At 43.7% G+C, this 16,094-nt stretch overlaps 2 protein-coding genes and 1 pseudogene across 2 annotated transcripts; 1 reads left to right on the forward strand and 2 right to left on the reverse strand.

Moving 5' to 3' along the window:
- Window positions 1-1,064: 1,064 nt before the first annotated feature.
- On the reverse strand, window positions 1,065-3,500 carry LOC139548250 (secreted frizzled-related protein 2-like). Its single transcript, XM_071357798.1, has 3 exons — window positions 2,545-3,500; window positions 2,248-2,328; window positions 1,065-2,137 (listed from the first exon to the last, which is right to left on the reverse strand). The coding sequence occupies exons 1-3, from the start codon at window positions 3,071-3,073 to the stop codon at window positions 1,785-1,787; spliced, it is 963 nt and encodes a 320-aa protein (XP_071213899.1). The 5' UTR covers window positions 3,074-3,500; the 3' UTR covers window positions 1,065-1,784.
- Window positions 3,501-3,527: 27 nt separating this feature from the next.
- lamtor1 (late endosomal/lysosomal adaptor, MAPK and MTOR activator 1) lies at window positions 3,528-6,980 on the forward strand. The gene is made up of 5 exons (XM_071357799.1): window positions 3,528-3,826; window positions 5,042-5,184; window positions 5,290-5,367; window positions 5,464-5,587; window positions 6,537-6,980. The coding sequence occupies exons 1-5, from the start codon at window positions 3,785-3,787 to the stop codon at window positions 6,627-6,629; spliced, it is 480 nt and encodes a 159-aa protein (XP_071213900.1). The 5' UTR covers window positions 3,528-3,784; the 3' UTR covers window positions 6,630-6,980.
- A 1,704-nt stretch (window positions 6,981-8,684) lies between these two features.
- Window positions 8,685-14,864, reverse strand: LOC139548483 (leucine-rich repeat-containing protein 51-like; annotated as a pseudogene).
- Window positions 14,865-16,094: the final 1,230 nt, after the last annotated feature.

Consider the following 16,094-nt stretch of genomic DNA (forward strand, 5'->3'; position numbering starts at 1 on the left):
CTTTCTGGGTCGCCGGGGGTGGCGTGGGTCAGAACATACTGGAAGACCCTCTCTTCCCGGCTCAGCATAGTAATACAGTCATATCACATCCTCACCAGCACCGCCCGGTAGAACAACACAAAGTAGTAGTGGTAGGGAATAAAAGTCAACAGCAGGGGGAGGAAGGCCAGCGTTATGGCACCAGACACCATAGTACTGCTGCAAGGGAAAACACACACACATACAGTAGGTACACACACTAACACACATATCTAAACACACACCAGGAGAAGGGAGACTACCAGCGCACATACTATTCATTAAAAACGATAATAAAATAAACTATTCCTCAATTACACAAACACCCATTACAGTCCATTCTGTACTTATAGACCAGCAAGCTAACCCACATACACAGCTGTTCCTCCGGCCAACTCCATACTGCAGTTACTAGAGTTTTACGCTGAGTGACAGGAGATTCCCTCACCTCACTGACAAACAACGCTACATTGAACTCCTACAACTCAACCTACCATAACACAAACCTCTTGAAAAAATTATATTCTCTCCCACATAACCACCGTACAGCAAAAACAAGACTAATCTGCCCAGAGATGCGTTTGTCAAATAGGAGAAATGCAAAAAGGTTATTGTGTGTGTCTATAGTCAGAGCTCCACAGGTGAGGGCAGAGTGGGTAGTAAGGAAGCTGGGCATCTGAATTATTCATTGATAACCTGGGGCATGTTTGTTTTATTCACAGAAAACAGGTGTGGCCATAGTACCCCTCCCCAGCCCCACTCCATTGTTTCTCACAATTACATTATTATTGACTAATTATTATGTCACAATAAACATACAGCAATACATCACTGGTAGGCTACAGGGAAAGTTCTTAATATGTTGACTCAAGACACTCGAGATGTAGGGGGGCAGAGAGAAGGGGGGGGAGTGAGAGACAGACAGACATGGGTGGATCAGGTGTACAGGCACATGTGTGGAGTGAGTCTATAGTCAGGTTTCTCTCTTCCTACAAACAGAAGGATCCAGAAAGCACACATGTACAGAAAATAAAGTGACAGCAGTATTTACAGCTCAAAATAATGTTTATTAGACACTGTTACACAGCAGTCTCTGATGTTACTATCAGACAATAATACTCTGCTTTGAATGGAACTAATGCTGCTCTGTGCCTCACTGGTAACTGTGTCCTCACTCGGCTCACACAAATCATAATCATGTTCTCACATTTGATTTAAAAAATAATAATAATATTCAGAATTTAATACAATTAATAATTCATATGTGACAGGTGCCCAGAACATAGATCCAAACAAACACACTGGTCCTCTGATGGTCTCTCTTCTGCCTAGCAGGTCTTCATAGATCTGAACAGACTGGGTAGATACTTCATTATTTTTTTTATTTTACCTTTATTTATCTATGAAAGTCAGCTAAAAACAAATTCTTATTTACAATGACGGCCAAACCCGGACGACGCTGGACCAATTGTGCCCCACCCTATGGTTCTCCCAATCACAGCCGGATGTGATTCTGCCTGGATTTGAACCAGGGAATGTAGTGACACCTCTTGCACTGAGATACAGTGTCTTAAACCGCTGCGCCACTCTGGAGCCCTATGATGAAGGCACGACTTCTCCAGAGCTAGATGATATGAATATGAAAGGGATATTGAAGGGATAGGGTCTAGGCCTAGAGGCTGAAATGTAACAGGGCTGTGGTGTCCTCTCATACGCATCCATTTGGCCAAATTGGAAAGTCTCTCTATGCTTGTTTGATGACAGCATCAGCAGGCTTGTTTGAGCAGTCTCCTGATGAACTTCTTGAGTTCTTTGTCCCCCTTCCTCCATCTCACCAGCCTAGTGAGGACCAACCTGCCCTCCTGTGTGTCAGCAAGGCCCAGGTACCACACCCCTGCCACGGACCCCTTCCCCTCTCCCCCATTTGCCTCCTCCAGGGCAGGACAGGTGCAGGTACCCCCTTCCTGCAGCCAAAGGGCACTGTAGGCCATTGCCCCCACGACGCCCTCAGCCCTCTCCGTGCCTCCACCCTCCCACCTCAGGATGCGACTCCGGCCCAGAGGGACTAACCTGCAGTCACCCCCTTCCACAGACACACTCCCGATACGCAGTTTAAAGACTGAGAGAAAAAAACACAGAAATACATGTCTGTAAACACATGTAAACACGTTATAGACCTCTATAAGCCTTTGTCTAAAGTGTAACCAATGCCATACACATATCACTCACCATATGGACTCTTGCAGAAGTGGTTCTGGATGTCTGTCTCCCCCTCAGCAGCCAGACTGCATGAGTCACAGATCACTGTTCCTGAGGACACCAAGAGACATGCCACGGCGAACAGGGTTAGTTTGGATGTGTGTGTGTGTGTGTGTGTGTGTGTGTGTGTGTGTGTGTGTGTGTGTGTGTGTGTGTGTGTGTGTGTGTGTGTGTGTGTGTGTGTGTGTGTGTGTGTGTGAAAGAGCATGGAACATGTTTGCAGAGGATCAGCTTTCTATGATGATGATGATAATGATAGGCACAAACCCTCTGATGCCTCCTCGTGACCCGCTTCCTCTCCCTTCCGCGCACGCTGTGTGTCTTGGGTCGTGGTGGGAATACAGAGATGGACCCCGCGCGGGAACTGTGTGCAGTTGAACATGTCGGGCCACGGGAACCCGAACGCGCTCATCACAGGGAGACAACCGTCCCTCACAGCCTCGCACAGCCCACGACAGGGGCGCACGGGCCCCTCCGGTAGGCACACCGGGGCGAAGAGCGAGCACAAGAACTTCTTGGTATCCCGATGGCAGAGTTTGGAGACCAACGGCAGCCAGGCGGCCGACTGTTGCTGGGCTTCTTTCAACGAGTCGTGCCCCAGCAAGTTGGGCAGCCGCATATCCCCGTAACCGACGCCGTGGCACAAAGAAAGTGTGCTGGGGATGGGCTTACACACCGAGCGAAACGATGAGGAACTGAGACTTTCGGACGCAAACTGAATGGAGCTGTCTGTGGTCAAAACCGAGGCGAAAGAAATAGACACCAACACGCAAAGTGATAACTTCAGTTGAGCCATACTGACAACACGTGCAGAATAAAAAAACAAAGCAGCACGGTGGTTGTTCAGCAGTCCTGGAGGAGAAGTTGGTAGCCGGTTGGAACCAACCTAGTAGTAGCCTAGTGTGTAATGAATCATGCAGAACAAACTGGTTCTTACAGCAAATGCAATGGTGTGACTCCCGGTTATTGAGGGCTGTAAAGTGGCTTTGTTATTAGAACGGGGGGGGCGTCTGAAAGACTGTTTGTTGTTTTATCTTCCCATAGCAGTCTGCCCAGAACCTGCCCCCAACGAGTCTGTGGTAGCAATGTATTTTTGCCATCTATTCGTTATGCATTTTCCTTACGTCGCGGTCTGTTTTCTGCTGGTTTTATTTCCCAGTCATAACAACAACAAGCTCACTATTTTAGCAAGTCTTTAAAAAAATAAAATACCCCTGTCACGTGATTAGGGTATCTGTCCCCATGGCATCTTCACATTGGCCGGATGTCATATGTTTGTTGCCGAGCCCTGGCTGCGCAAAAAACTGCTGTCATGTGATAGGCTTCGTTTGTAGTAGTAGCTGACAGAAGCAGTCAGCGAGAAATAGAAACAAAGAAAGAAGTTTGATTCCTTTCCTGTGGACTCAGACAGGGTCTGTTTCTCCTATTATAGCAATAGTTCCCCGGGTGGAGTAGTTGGAGATTGGGTTCGCGTACCTGGCAGACCGCCGAACGCCCAGCGGACGCCATGGGTTGTTGTTACAGTAGCGAGAACGAGACCACGGAGCAGGTAGCTAATGCTAGGCTAGTTGGTTATCTAGGGTGTAAAATATTATTTAACAAGAAGTGTTACATTTCTTTGGGGTCATAAGGCCATTGCAAGACAGTTTGTTGTTACGAATTCCACGAGTCGAAAGTGAAAATATAGTGCTTCTCTGCGCGTTAAAATGAAACTATTTTTAAGTTAGCCAACTACGACCCAGCAGATAGCTAACCAGTCCTTTCAAATCAAATTGTATTGTACACATATAGCAGATATTATTGCGGGTGTAGCGAAATGCTTGTGTTCCTAGCGCCAACAGTGCAGTAATATCTAACAATTCACAACAATGCACACACATTTAAACGTACAATCATGGAATTAAGAAATATATAATATTTCAGAGACAACTGCTAGCTGTGCTAGAAACATTGGGCCTAGGGAGTTTAGCTAACGTTAGTTCCCTGATTGGCAAGTTGACCAACACACCTAACGCCATTAGCTAGTTAGAAGACGTTTCAAAATAGTGACAACCTTTTGTTGACAATTACAAACATTATCTAGTTTACTAGTTCAGCTTACTTAATCAGTTCATATGTGTACGTCAGTAGCTATCTACTTGGAGGGCAGACAATAGCTTAGTTTCAATTCTCAACTATCATGATGATGATCAATCAGGGCCGGTAAAACGTGACCACTTATGTAAATTGGGCCTCAAAGGTTCACATTCGGTCAAGCTGTTGGAACGTGTTGAACTTGCCAGCCAATCAACTTCTCCCAGATGCATGTCATATGATCTCAGATTTCCCATCCAGTTGTGGTGACATAGGTCAAAATGGATTTTGGTGAAGGGAAGTTTTATTTTTCCTTTTGGAAAAAGGCAGGGATTGTATCCTATTATTACTGTTTATCAGATGACTGTTGTACACATTATAGCCTGCCACTGCTTAGCTAACCTTGTTTTAACACAGTATAATACTGTTGAAATATACACACCAGGATCAATATATCAGGGTTACGTAACTTTTGTTTGGTTTCATTCTGTTCTTCCTGTCAAAGCAACAAATCAGAGGATGAGTAGTATAGGGGTTGTAGGGCGCTCTTTTTTTTAGACTTCTGTTCAGATGTTGTATCATAATCATTTTAGCAATAAGCAAGGTAAGAATCTGGTAACCCAAACAGCCTGTGATAGTGATCGAGGATGTTGTGATAGTTTGTGATCGCGATGCGCATGTTGTGCCTCAGGACCCTGACGAGCGTAAGCCGCTGATCCCCCACCCGAACCCCGACAGCAAGCCCCTCAACGGCACAGAATGGAACTCCAATGTACCCTCAGCCCGCACAGACGAACAGGCCTTACTCACATCCATCCTTACCAAGACAGCTCTGTAAGACACAAACACACAAACATTCTCTTTCTCCTCCATCATCATGGGGTTTATTTATTTGGGATTGAATTCTGCTGAATATCAGCCCGTCTTTCCATTTCTTAGGAACATCATCGACGTCTCGGCTGCGGACTCACAAGGCATGGAGCAGCATGAGTACATGGACAAAGCTCGGCAATACAGGTGGGTGTGTGGAGGTACTTGCTTAATGTGTATGTGGGTTTTGACTGGCCTTGTTTATGTGTTTCAGTACTAACCTGTCTTTTATTGTGTTTTCAGTACAAAACTGGCCTTGTTGAGTAACAGTCTGTCTCAGAAGAAGCCCCTCCCTCTCCCTTCACTCACCAACCAGCCGCACCAAGTGCTCGCTAGTGATCTGGTGCCATATTCGGATGTACAACAGGTGCACGCTCGCGCACACACACACTAGGGGTGTAACGTTTCATGGTTTGGTACATGGAAACCATGGGTTTGATGTATTTGATACAATTCAATTGATTCTACTCCAGTCATTACCACGAGCCCATCCTCCCCAATTAAGGGGCCACCAACCTCAGGTGTTGCCTGGTCACTTTTACCCCTACCTGTACATATTACTCCAACTACCTCGTACCACTGCACATTGGTACCGGTTCTCCTTGTATATAGTCTCATTACTACCTGCAAAGAGCTGCTTGAATGCAGAGGGGAGACAAAGTTGTGGTGTTTTTTTGCATCTCCGTCTTGGTCAGGTGGTAGGAATACTGCGGTGATGTCAGTGTAAATGTGTCAACATGTTGAGGGAACATACTTCCTCTGTCCATCGCTGTTGTAAGCTACTGGGAAACCAAAATGTTCCCAAACTGAAGATTTTAAATGATGATGGAGAATCCTCCTGGTTTATCCGCCCGACTTCTTGCCATCGTACAGAACTAGCTCCTGGCTCCACCTCATAAAATGTGTCAATTAAGATTCGAATTTTCATTACAACGTGCGCATAAGCTCATTGTTTTAATGGAATAGCCTGAAATTGTACATTTTTTCCCAGCTCAGATTTACTCAAGCAATACAACTGTGTAGGCATAGCCTATAGGCCTAGTGTTTTTTTTTCTTCATGTTTATGTTTTTACAATGCGAACCGAACCGAGGTTCCCGTACCGAACGTTTCGATACGAATACATGTATCGTTACACCCCTAATACAGACACACACACAGTGCCATTCTCAGATGTTCATCAGGACATATTTCTATTACAGTCATGTGCTTTCCCTGTCCATAAACCTGTTCGTGTATGGCAGCTCTGGAACAACAACAAATGCATTATGTAGCTGATTGATGCGTGTTAACCTCATTTGTTCTAACTGTTTGACAGGTGTCCAAGATAGCTGCCTATGCTTACAGTGCAATCTCTCAGATCAAGGTGGACGCTAAAGAAGAGCTAGTGGTTCAATTTGCCATCCCCTGATCTGCCCTCTGGCCTCCATAATACTCCTCCCGTCCTGTCCCCAATGCCCACACTGCATCTATGTGTCCCAGTCCCTGTGCTACCCAGCTATGCCACCAGGAACCTGCTGAGGACTATGACAACCAGGCCTCCCCTGCTGAAAGGGTTAACCCACCTTGCCCTGCACCCCTCAGAACCACCTTTCAAAGCCACCATTCATCCTTCTTTCACCAGCCGTCAAATGTTATGGCAGTATAATGGTGTTAGGGAAGTCTTTGTTTTTGTTATTTTAAATGTTGTTGTTTGCAGAGTGACTGAGTCTGACTGAATAAACGGTTAGCTAGCTGCATGGCTAGGCTGCTGGTGGTGTTAGCGCTGGCTGTGAGTTATTCAGGAGTAGCTAACCTCGTCTGATATGCAGCTCATGTAACTAACTAACTAACCACAGCTAGGAAAAGAGGGTGATTATGCATGTCCAAATGTAGCACAGGAACAGGGTTAAAAAAGATGTCCACAGCCAGCCAACCCACTACGGTGAGCATGGGGATGCTGTTCTGACACTTTGTGGACCGGTCACCCAGAACACACATCCCACCCCTCATGTCATCAATATGAATTTCTAGAAAGAGCCCTCACTATAGTGTTCCTTATCTTTGTTCAAATCCTTAGATTGACCTAATGTAAGACAACTGGGTTGGGCAGGTTTAAAAACAGGAGGGACTTAGTTCAACTATAGTACCTAAGTTCAAATCTGATATGACCCGTATGAGTCTTCTCTTGAGTTCAGCTCATGTTGGCAGGGGTGAATGGGGGGTGGGGACAGCGGTTGGAATCCACATGGGTTTCTCTGATTTCTGGGGGAAACATGCTTAGCACTTCAATAATTTAGCTGGCAGTCCTTGAATTCATATCTTTAGACTTCACAGAAACAATACAGCTGGGGGTGGGCACTGGATGGAACCAGGCTTGGGGGGAGGGGGTGGGTCTAGGTGGGGGGAGGGTTTGGGGGCTTGTAATGTAAATGAATCAGTGAAGTGTTGATGCCTTCTATGTACAGATTTATGTGATTCCGTCAGAAGCAAGAAATGGATTGTATGCACCTCCCCATTGTAGAGTCTGTTGGTCAGGATTGGCTAAAGCTCCAATGAAGTTGTTTTAGGAGCCAATCATAACTAAGGATACAGCAGCCCATTTTTTATGACATAAAAGGAAAAAAACTTAACACCCAAGTTTGTTTGAATTTTTAAACAAAACTGATTGTGACGAGTTACTCACATTAACCAGGAACTGAAAGCTGTCATGGCAGTTTGAGATAAACAACCATAACCTGTGAGTATCACCTAAATTAAAATGATCAGAGGCGTTGTAATTATTTATTTATGTTTTAAGTGTATTTATGCTCCGGGGTGAGTGTGTTTGTGGGTGGGTGCCTCTGGGGTCTTTAAAGGGATGATCTACAAGGCCGTGTTTATTTTCCACTTTTTGCAGTGTGCTTGTTTTGTTTGTTTTGTTACTTCAGTGTGCAATAGTACCAGGATAACATTGTTCATTTCTTAGGCTAGTACCAAAAGGTTTATTAAGATATACTGTTAATACATTTTTTTCCCCCAATTAATGAATTCATTAAAGACTTTCAACAATAAGACTGGTGTTCTGTAGGTCTGTATAGAGAGCATTGTGTGGGGTATCATTATAACAAACCTAATGAACACTATCACATCTTATGTAGTGTGTACTGTAAGTAATGGATACGATTCTTTTTTAAACTTTCGATGAAGACTTTGTTTACCATGATAAGGATTATTCAGTACGTCTCATACCTGCTGATCCACCAGTGGTAAAGGGTCAATTCTCAGATCCATATTTCAACACAAAGTAACACCTACAAAAGTGTGCATTGGGGAGAGTGAGTGAGAGGGCTCTATTCCTGGTTGGTCAATGGTTCAGTTCAATAATTATACAGGTCAAGGTCACATCTACTGTAGATGTACTATTCCTTCTTCCCCAACTCTGACAGACACCAGACAGAGTTTCTGATGAGTAGATTTGTATTGTACTTTTATATGATGCGTCAGGTCATAATGGTCTTCTGATGTAAGCCTGTGGTTCTGGAACTCTGGTTGGTTGGCATGATGATTGCCCCCCCATCGTTTCTGTGGTGACAGGCCAGTTGTCCTGGTTCTTCCTGGTGTTTTGCTGTGGTTGCTGGGATGGTGCCAGACCTGGGCCATGATTCTATCCTGGCCCGTTACAGCGCAGAAGTCCAACAAGTGAGGCAGAGCTGCATTCACATACCCCCTACACACGTTCTCATTACTGGGTGTTTGTCCGGGTACACACACTTCTGTTTTCTCTTGACCATAAGGCTCCAGAACTGAACACATCTATACATACAGTGACTATACAAACTGTAAACTGGTAGTAACTTAACACTGAACAGAGAGGGAGAATGCCCAAAAACTCAGTAGGAGTTTAGTGTTGCTATGCAGACAGGCAGAGAGTCAGTGTGTAACTAGACCCTGATCTCTCTGCTCCTTTTAAGCACCTGTCAGAATGCTATGCAGCTGCAACGAACTCAGCACCTGTTACACATAGGGCTCAGAGCCACATAGCCCTCGGTGAACACACAGAATTTAAACAGCACTGGGAGATCACACGAAGAGTATGAGTGGAATAAACCACCCCTGTAACCCACCCCCCATGTGGGGCTTAGTGGTGGCCTATATTTGCGTGTGGGTGTGTGTAGATTTGGGTTTGTCCTCACCTTTCTCATATAATGCCTGTGCTGCTAAGTGTGTGTACCTGTAGCTCCCCTCATTCTCCATTGTGTTGCTGTGCAGGGTGAGTCTATGTAGGAAGGGCAGGGCGGCCAGCTTATCCACCTCTGAAAGGTTACAGATGCTGTTACCATGGAGATACACCCACAGTTCCTTCAGCTCTACTAGGACCTGGGAAACAGAGTACACACACACACACACACACACACACACACACACACACACACACACACAGGCTTTAGGCCCTTAAATGTAGGGTGATCACTACTAATGTACGAGATCAGTGGTTCCCAAACTTTTTAATAGTCCCGTACTCCTTCAAACATTCAACCTCCAGCTGTACCCCCTCTACCACCAGGGTCAGCGCACTCTCAAATGTTGTTTTTTGCCATCATTGTAAGCCTGCCACACACACACTATACGATACATTTATTAAACATAAGAATGAGAGTTGTTGTCACAACCCGGCTCGTGGGAAGTGACAAAGAGCTCTTATAGGACCAGGGCACAAATAATAATATAATAATCAATAATTTTGCTCTTTATTAAACCATCCTACATATCAAACCTTGTTTGTTCATCGAAAATTGTGAATAACTCACCACAGGTTAATGAGAAGGGTGTGCTTGAAAGGATGCACATAACTCTGCAATGTTGGATTGTATTGGAGAGAGTCTCAGGCTTAAATCATTTTCCACACACAGTCTGTGCCTCTATTTACTTTTCATGCTAGTGAGGGCCGAGAATCAACTCTCACATAGGCACGTGGTTGCAAAGGGCATCAGTGTCTTAACAGCCAATTTGCCAAGGCAGGATACTCTGAGCGCAGCCCAATCCAGAAATCTGGTAGTGGCTTCTGATTAAATAACATTTTCACAGAACTGCTTATTGCAATTTCGATGAGGCTCTTATTCAGATATCGGTAACTGGACTGGAGGCAGGGCTTGAAAGGGATAACGAATCCAGTTGTTTGTGTCATCGGTATTGGGAAAGTACCTGCGGAATTGCGCACCCAACTCAGGTGCTTCGCTATATCACATTTGACATTGTCCGTAAGCTTGAGTTCATTTGCACACAAACAATCATACAATGATGGAAAGACCTGTGTGTTGTCCTTGTTAATGCAGACAGAGAAGAGCTCCAACTTCTTAATCATAGCCTCAATTTTGTCCAGCACATTGAATATAGTTGCGGAGAGTTCCTGTAATCCTAGATTCAAATCATTCAGTGGAGAAAAAACCTCACCCAGATAGGCTAGTCGTGTGAGAAACTCGTCATCATGTAAGCGTCAGACAAGTGAAAATTATGGTCAGTAAAGAAAACTTGAAGCTTGTCTCTCAATTTAAAAAAAACATGTCAATACTTTGCCCCTTGATAACCAGCGCACATCTGTATGTTGTAAAAGCGTTACTTGGTTGCTGCCCATATCATTGCATAGTGCAGAAAATACACGAGAGTTCAGGGGCCTTGTTTTAACCAGGTAGAACCAGTTGAGAACAAGTTCTCATTTACAACTGCGATCTGCCCAAGATAAAGCAGAGCAGTGTGACACAAACAACACAGAGTTATCCATGGGATAAACAAATGTACAGTCAATAACACAATAGAAAAATCTATATACAGCGTGTGCAAATGTAGTAAGATTAGGGAGGTATGGCAATAAATAGGCCATAGTGGCGAAATAATTACAATTGAGCAATTAAACACTGGAGTGATAGATGTGCAGAAGATGAATGTACAAGTAGAGATACTGGGGTGCAAAGGAGCAAAAAAATACAGTTGAAGTCGGAAGTTTACATACCCTATCTATCTCTCTGCTGTAGGGTTAGGGGGTGTTTATCAGCTCTGAGAATCCCCCCCCCCCATTATATTTATTTGTTTAAGGGTTAGGGGGTGTTTATCAGCTCTGAGAATCCCCCCCCCCTCCATTATATTTATTTGTTTAAGGGGTTGTCATCCTGATCTCTCCTGTCTGGCTGTGGGACTGACATGCAGGATGAAGCCTGTTTGTTTATGTTTGCCTGACCTTATAGGAAGTCATTGGGATCCCGAGTGTGTGTGTGTATACAGTATGTGTGTGTGTGTGTGTGTGTGTATGTCCTAGTTTACGATTTGTTTACTATAAATGAGGTCCTGAGAGTATAGACCACCATAAGGATTTACAGTTGAAGTCAGAAGTTTACATACACTTAGGTTGCAGTCATTAAAACTTGTTTTTCAACCACTCCACAAATTTCTTGTTAACACACTATAGTTTTGGCAAGTCGGTTAGGACATCTACTTCGTGCAAAACACAAGTAATTTTTCCAACAATTGTTTTCAGGCAGATTATTTAACTTATAATTCACTGTATCACAATTCCAGTGGGTTAGAAGTTTACATACATTAAGTTGACTGTGCCTTTAAACAGCTAGGAAAATTCCAGAAAATGATGTCATGGTTTTAGAAGCTTCTGATAGGCTAATTTACATAATTTGAGTCAATTGGAGGTGTACCTGTGGATGTATTTCAAGGCCTACCTTCAAACTCAGTGCCTCTTTGCTTGACATCATGGGAAAATTAAAAGAATTCAGCCAAGACCTCAAAAAAATTGTAGACCTCCACAAGTCTGGTTCATCCTTGGGAGCAATTTCCAAACACCTGAAGGTACCACGTTCATCTGTACAAACAATAGTATGCAAGTATAAACACCATGGGACCACGCAGCCGTCATAACGCTCAGGAAGGAGATGCGTTCTGTCTCCTAGAGATGAACGTACTTTGGTGCGAAAAGTGCAAATCAATCCCATAACAACAGCAAAGGACCTTGTGAAGATGCTGGAGGAAACAGGTACAAAGTATCTATATCCACAGTAAAACGAGTCCTATATCGACATAACCTGAAAGGCCGCTCAGCAAGGAGAAGCCACTGCGACAAAACCGCCATAAATTAGCCAGACTACGGTTTGCAACTGCACATGGGGACAAAGATCGTACTTTTTGGAGAAATGTCCTCTGGTCTGATGAAACAAAAATAGAACTGATGACCATCGTTATGTTAGGAGGAAAAGGGGGAGGCTTGCAAGCCGAAGAACACCATCCCAACCGTGAAGCACAGGGGTGGCAGCATCATGTTGTGGGGGTGCTTTGCTGCAGGAGCGACTGGTGCACTTCACAAAATAGATGGCATCATGAGGAAGCTAAATTATGTGGATATATTGAAGCAACATCTCAAGACATCAGTCAGGAAGTTGAAGCTTGGTCGCAAATGGGTCTTCCAAATGGACAATGACCCCAAGCATACTTCCAAAGTTGTGGCAAAATGGCTTAAGGACAACAAAGTCAAGGTATTGGAGTGGCCATCACAAAGCCCTGACCTCAATCCTGTAGAACATTTGTGGGCAGAACTGAAAAAGTGTGTGTGAGCAAGGAGGCCTACAAACCTGACTCACATGCTCTGTCAGGAGGAATGGGCCAAAATTCACCCAACTTATTGTGGGAAGCTTGTGGAAGGCTACCCGAAACGTTTGACCTAAGTTAAAAAATGTAAAGGCAATGCTACCAAATACTAATTGAGTGTATGTAAACTTCTGACCCACTGGGAATGTGATGAAGAAATAAAAGCTGAAATAAATCATACTCTCTACTATTATTCTGACATTTCACATTCTTAAAATAAAGTGGTAATCCTAACTGACCTAAAACAGGGAATTTTTACTAGGATTAAATGTCAGGAATTGTGAAAAACTGAGTTTAAATGTATTTGGCTAAGATGCATGTAAACTTCTGACTTCAACTGTAAATAAAAATATGGGGTTGAGGTAGTTGGGTGGCCTATTTACAGATGGGCTGTGTACAGGTGCAATGATCGGTAAGCTGCTCTGACAGCTGATGCTTAAAGTTAGTGAGGGAGTAATAAGACTCCAGCTTCAGTGATTTTTGCAATTCGTTCCAGTCATTGGCAGCAGAGAACTGGAAGGAAAGGGGGCCAAAGGGAGTGTTGGCTTTGGTGATGACCAGTGAAATATACCTGCTGGAGCGCGTGCTACGGGTGGGTGTTGCTATGGTGAGCTGAGATTAGGCGGGGCTTTACCTAGCAAAGACTTATAGATGACCTGGAGCCAGTGGGTTTGGCGACGAATATGAAGCGAGGGCCAGCCAACGAGAGCCAGCCAACGAGAGCATACAGGTCGCAGTGGTGGTTAGTATATGGGGCTTTGGTGACAAAACAGATGGCACTGTGATAGACTACATCCAGTTTGCTGAGTAGAGTGTTGGAGGCTATTTTGTAAATGACATCGCCGAAGTCAAGGATCGGTAGGATAGTCAGTTTTACGAGGGTATGTTTTGCAGCATGAGTGAAGGATGCTTTGTTGCGAAGTAGGAAGCCGATTCTAGATTTAATTTTGTATTGGAGATGCTTAATGTGAGTCTGGAAGGAGAGTTTACAGTCTAACCAGACACCTAGGTATTTGTAGTTGTCCACATATTCTAAGTCACAACCGTCCAGAGTAGTGATGCTAGGAGCGGGCAGGTGCGGGCAGCGATCGGTTGAAGAGCATACATTTAGTTTTACTAGCATTTTAGAGCAGTTGGAGGCCACCGAAAGAGAGTTGTAGGGCGTTGCTCGTCTGGAGGTTAGTTAACACAGTGTCCAAAGAAGGTTTAATTTTATTAGGTTTAATTTTATTTTTGGCAGTGAAACGAGGCTACTTAGGCGAGAAAAACACTTCACCCAAATGTATAGCCCCGTTGGAAAATATAAATGGACTGTTTGAAAATGTGAATATACATACATTTTTTAAATGTAACAAAAACTAATAAATAAATTCAAAATGTTAATCACATTTTTATTTGCCGTACCCCCGACGGGATTGCGCATACCCCTGGGGGTACACGTACCCCAGTTTGGGAATACCTGTACTAGAGAATTTCATTTTACCACCCTGCCACCTGTGTCCATTCAGGGAGAGGCTTGTCTGAAATTACACAATATCGCCTATATAGTGCACTAGTTTTGTCTAGAGCCACCCTGTGTGCGTGACTGTGTGAACTTAACATACTGGGTCTATGTGTGAGATGTTGTTGAAGGACAGGTAGAAGAACCCAGGTGAGACGTATTATTAAAGCCAGGTCTGTGATGATGTTGTTGTTGTTGAGATGCAGCTAGCGGCTGCAGAACTTCTTCTCTGCATTTTGCTTCAGTGGTCGCAAGCCCTGGTTGAGCTCCTCCATCAGAGCTTCTGAGAGAAAGAGAGAGGTGTATGAGAGGACTCAGATGTGGCACTGAGAATAGGAGAGGATGACATTACTGTATTGAGACGCAGCCAGAAAAGGGATTAGAGAGTGTTGAGTAAAAAGTACAATGCTCTGAATTGCATCTCAATAGTGACTTTCTTTCCTTGTGTCCATTCCTTCATCTGCACGCATAGTAATGTGAAATAACTGTTTCTGGTTTACCTGTCATTGAGCTGAGGCATTTGAATAATAAATCCAGTGGATTTCACAGCCTTTTGGCTAACCTGTATGATAATAAATATAATATTTGAATGTAACAAAAAACAGCTAGTTTAAAAGAGGTATCCCGAATCATCTTTGCACTTAGCCTAACGTTAGCTACTTTGTCCATGCTCAAACAATGTATTTTCACTTGACTTCATCTATATGCCTAATTTCAGGGCATACACAACACAATGACATAGCTAAGTTTCTTCATGAAGAACTAGACTTCTGGCTACTATGCATGCAACATTATTTTACTAACTTACCCCTTAAAACCCACACAGAGTTTGCTAGCTATCATGTTGCAAGACACTTGTTTTATTTTCATCACAATGAGCGAGAACTCCAGGATGGAGTCCAGGATGCTGGCCTTCTAGGCAGAGTTCCTCTGTCCAGTGTCTGTGTTCTTTTGCTCATCTTAATCTATTATTTTTATTGGCTAGTCTGATTTGGCTTTTTCTTTGTGACTCTGCCTAGAAGGCCAGCGTCCCAGAGTCGCCTCTTCACTGTTGACGTTGAGACTGGTGTTTTGCGGGTACAATTTAATGAAACTGCCAGTTGAGGACTTGTGAGGTGTCTGTTTCTCAAACTAGACACTCTAATGTACTTGTCCTCTTGCTCAGTTGTGCGCCGGGGCCTCCCACTCCTCTTTCTATTCTGGTTAGAGCCAGTTTGCGCTGTTCTGTGAAGGGAGTAGTACACAGCGTTGTACGAGATCTTCAGTTTCTTGGCAATTTCTCGCATGGAATAGCCTTAATTTCTCAGAACAATAATGTTTTTTTTCTGGCCATTTTGAGCCTGTAATCGAACCCACAAATGCTGATGCTCCAGATACTCAACTAGTCTAAAGAAGGCTAGTTTTATTGCTTCTTTAATCAGAACAACAGTTTTCATCTGTGCTAACATAATTGCAAAAGGGTTTTCTAATGATCAATTAGCCTTTTAAAATTATTAACTTGGATTAGCTAACACAACGCGCCATTGGAACACAGGAGATATTCCATGCTTATGTAGATATTCCATGAAAAATCTGCCGTTTCCAGCTACAATAGTCATTTACAGCATTAACAATTAACAATGTGATATTAATGGACACATTTTTTTTGCTTTTATTTAAAAAAACAATGACATTTCTAAGTGACCCCAAACTTTTGAACGGTAGTGTATGTATTGAAAAAAATTGTCCCTTAAATTCAATTAAATTCAGTAGGACATCTGCTAGAGGCGT

Source organism: Salvelinus alpinus, chromosome 21 (genome assembly GCF_045679555.1).
Source record: "Salvelinus alpinus chromosome 21, SLU_Salpinus.1, whole genome shotgun sequence".
Lineage (NCBI taxonomy): Eukaryota > Metazoa > Chordata > Actinopteri > Salmoniformes > Salmonidae > Salvelinus > Salvelinus alpinus.

Bases quoted from the DNA above. Each gene is read 5' to 3' on its own strand.
- lamtor1 (XM_071357799.1), top strand. From the start codon at position 3,785: ATGGGTTGTTGTTACAGTAGCGAGAACGAGACCACGGAGCAG. The intron at 5,185-5,289 runs GTAAGACACAAA...TCCATTTCTTAG, and splicing joins ATCCTTACCAAGACAGCTCT to GAACATCATCGACGTCTCGG. The intron at 5,368-5,463 runs GTGGGTGTGTGG...TTGTGTTTTCAG, and splicing joins GACAAAGCTCGGCAATACAG to TACAAAACTGGCCTTGTTGA.
- LOC139548250 (XM_071357798.1), bottom strand. From the start codon at position 3,073: ATGGCTCAACTGAAGTTATCACTTTGCGTGTTGGTGTCTATTTCTTTC. The intron at 2,329-2,544 runs GTTTGTGCCTAT...TGGTGTCCTCAG, and splicing joins TCACGAGGAGGCATCAGAGG to GAACAGTGATCTGTGACTCA. The intron at 2,138-2,247 runs GTGAGTGATATG...TTTTTCTCTCAG, and splicing joins CTTCTGCAAGAGTCCATATG to TCTTTAAACTGCGTATCGGG.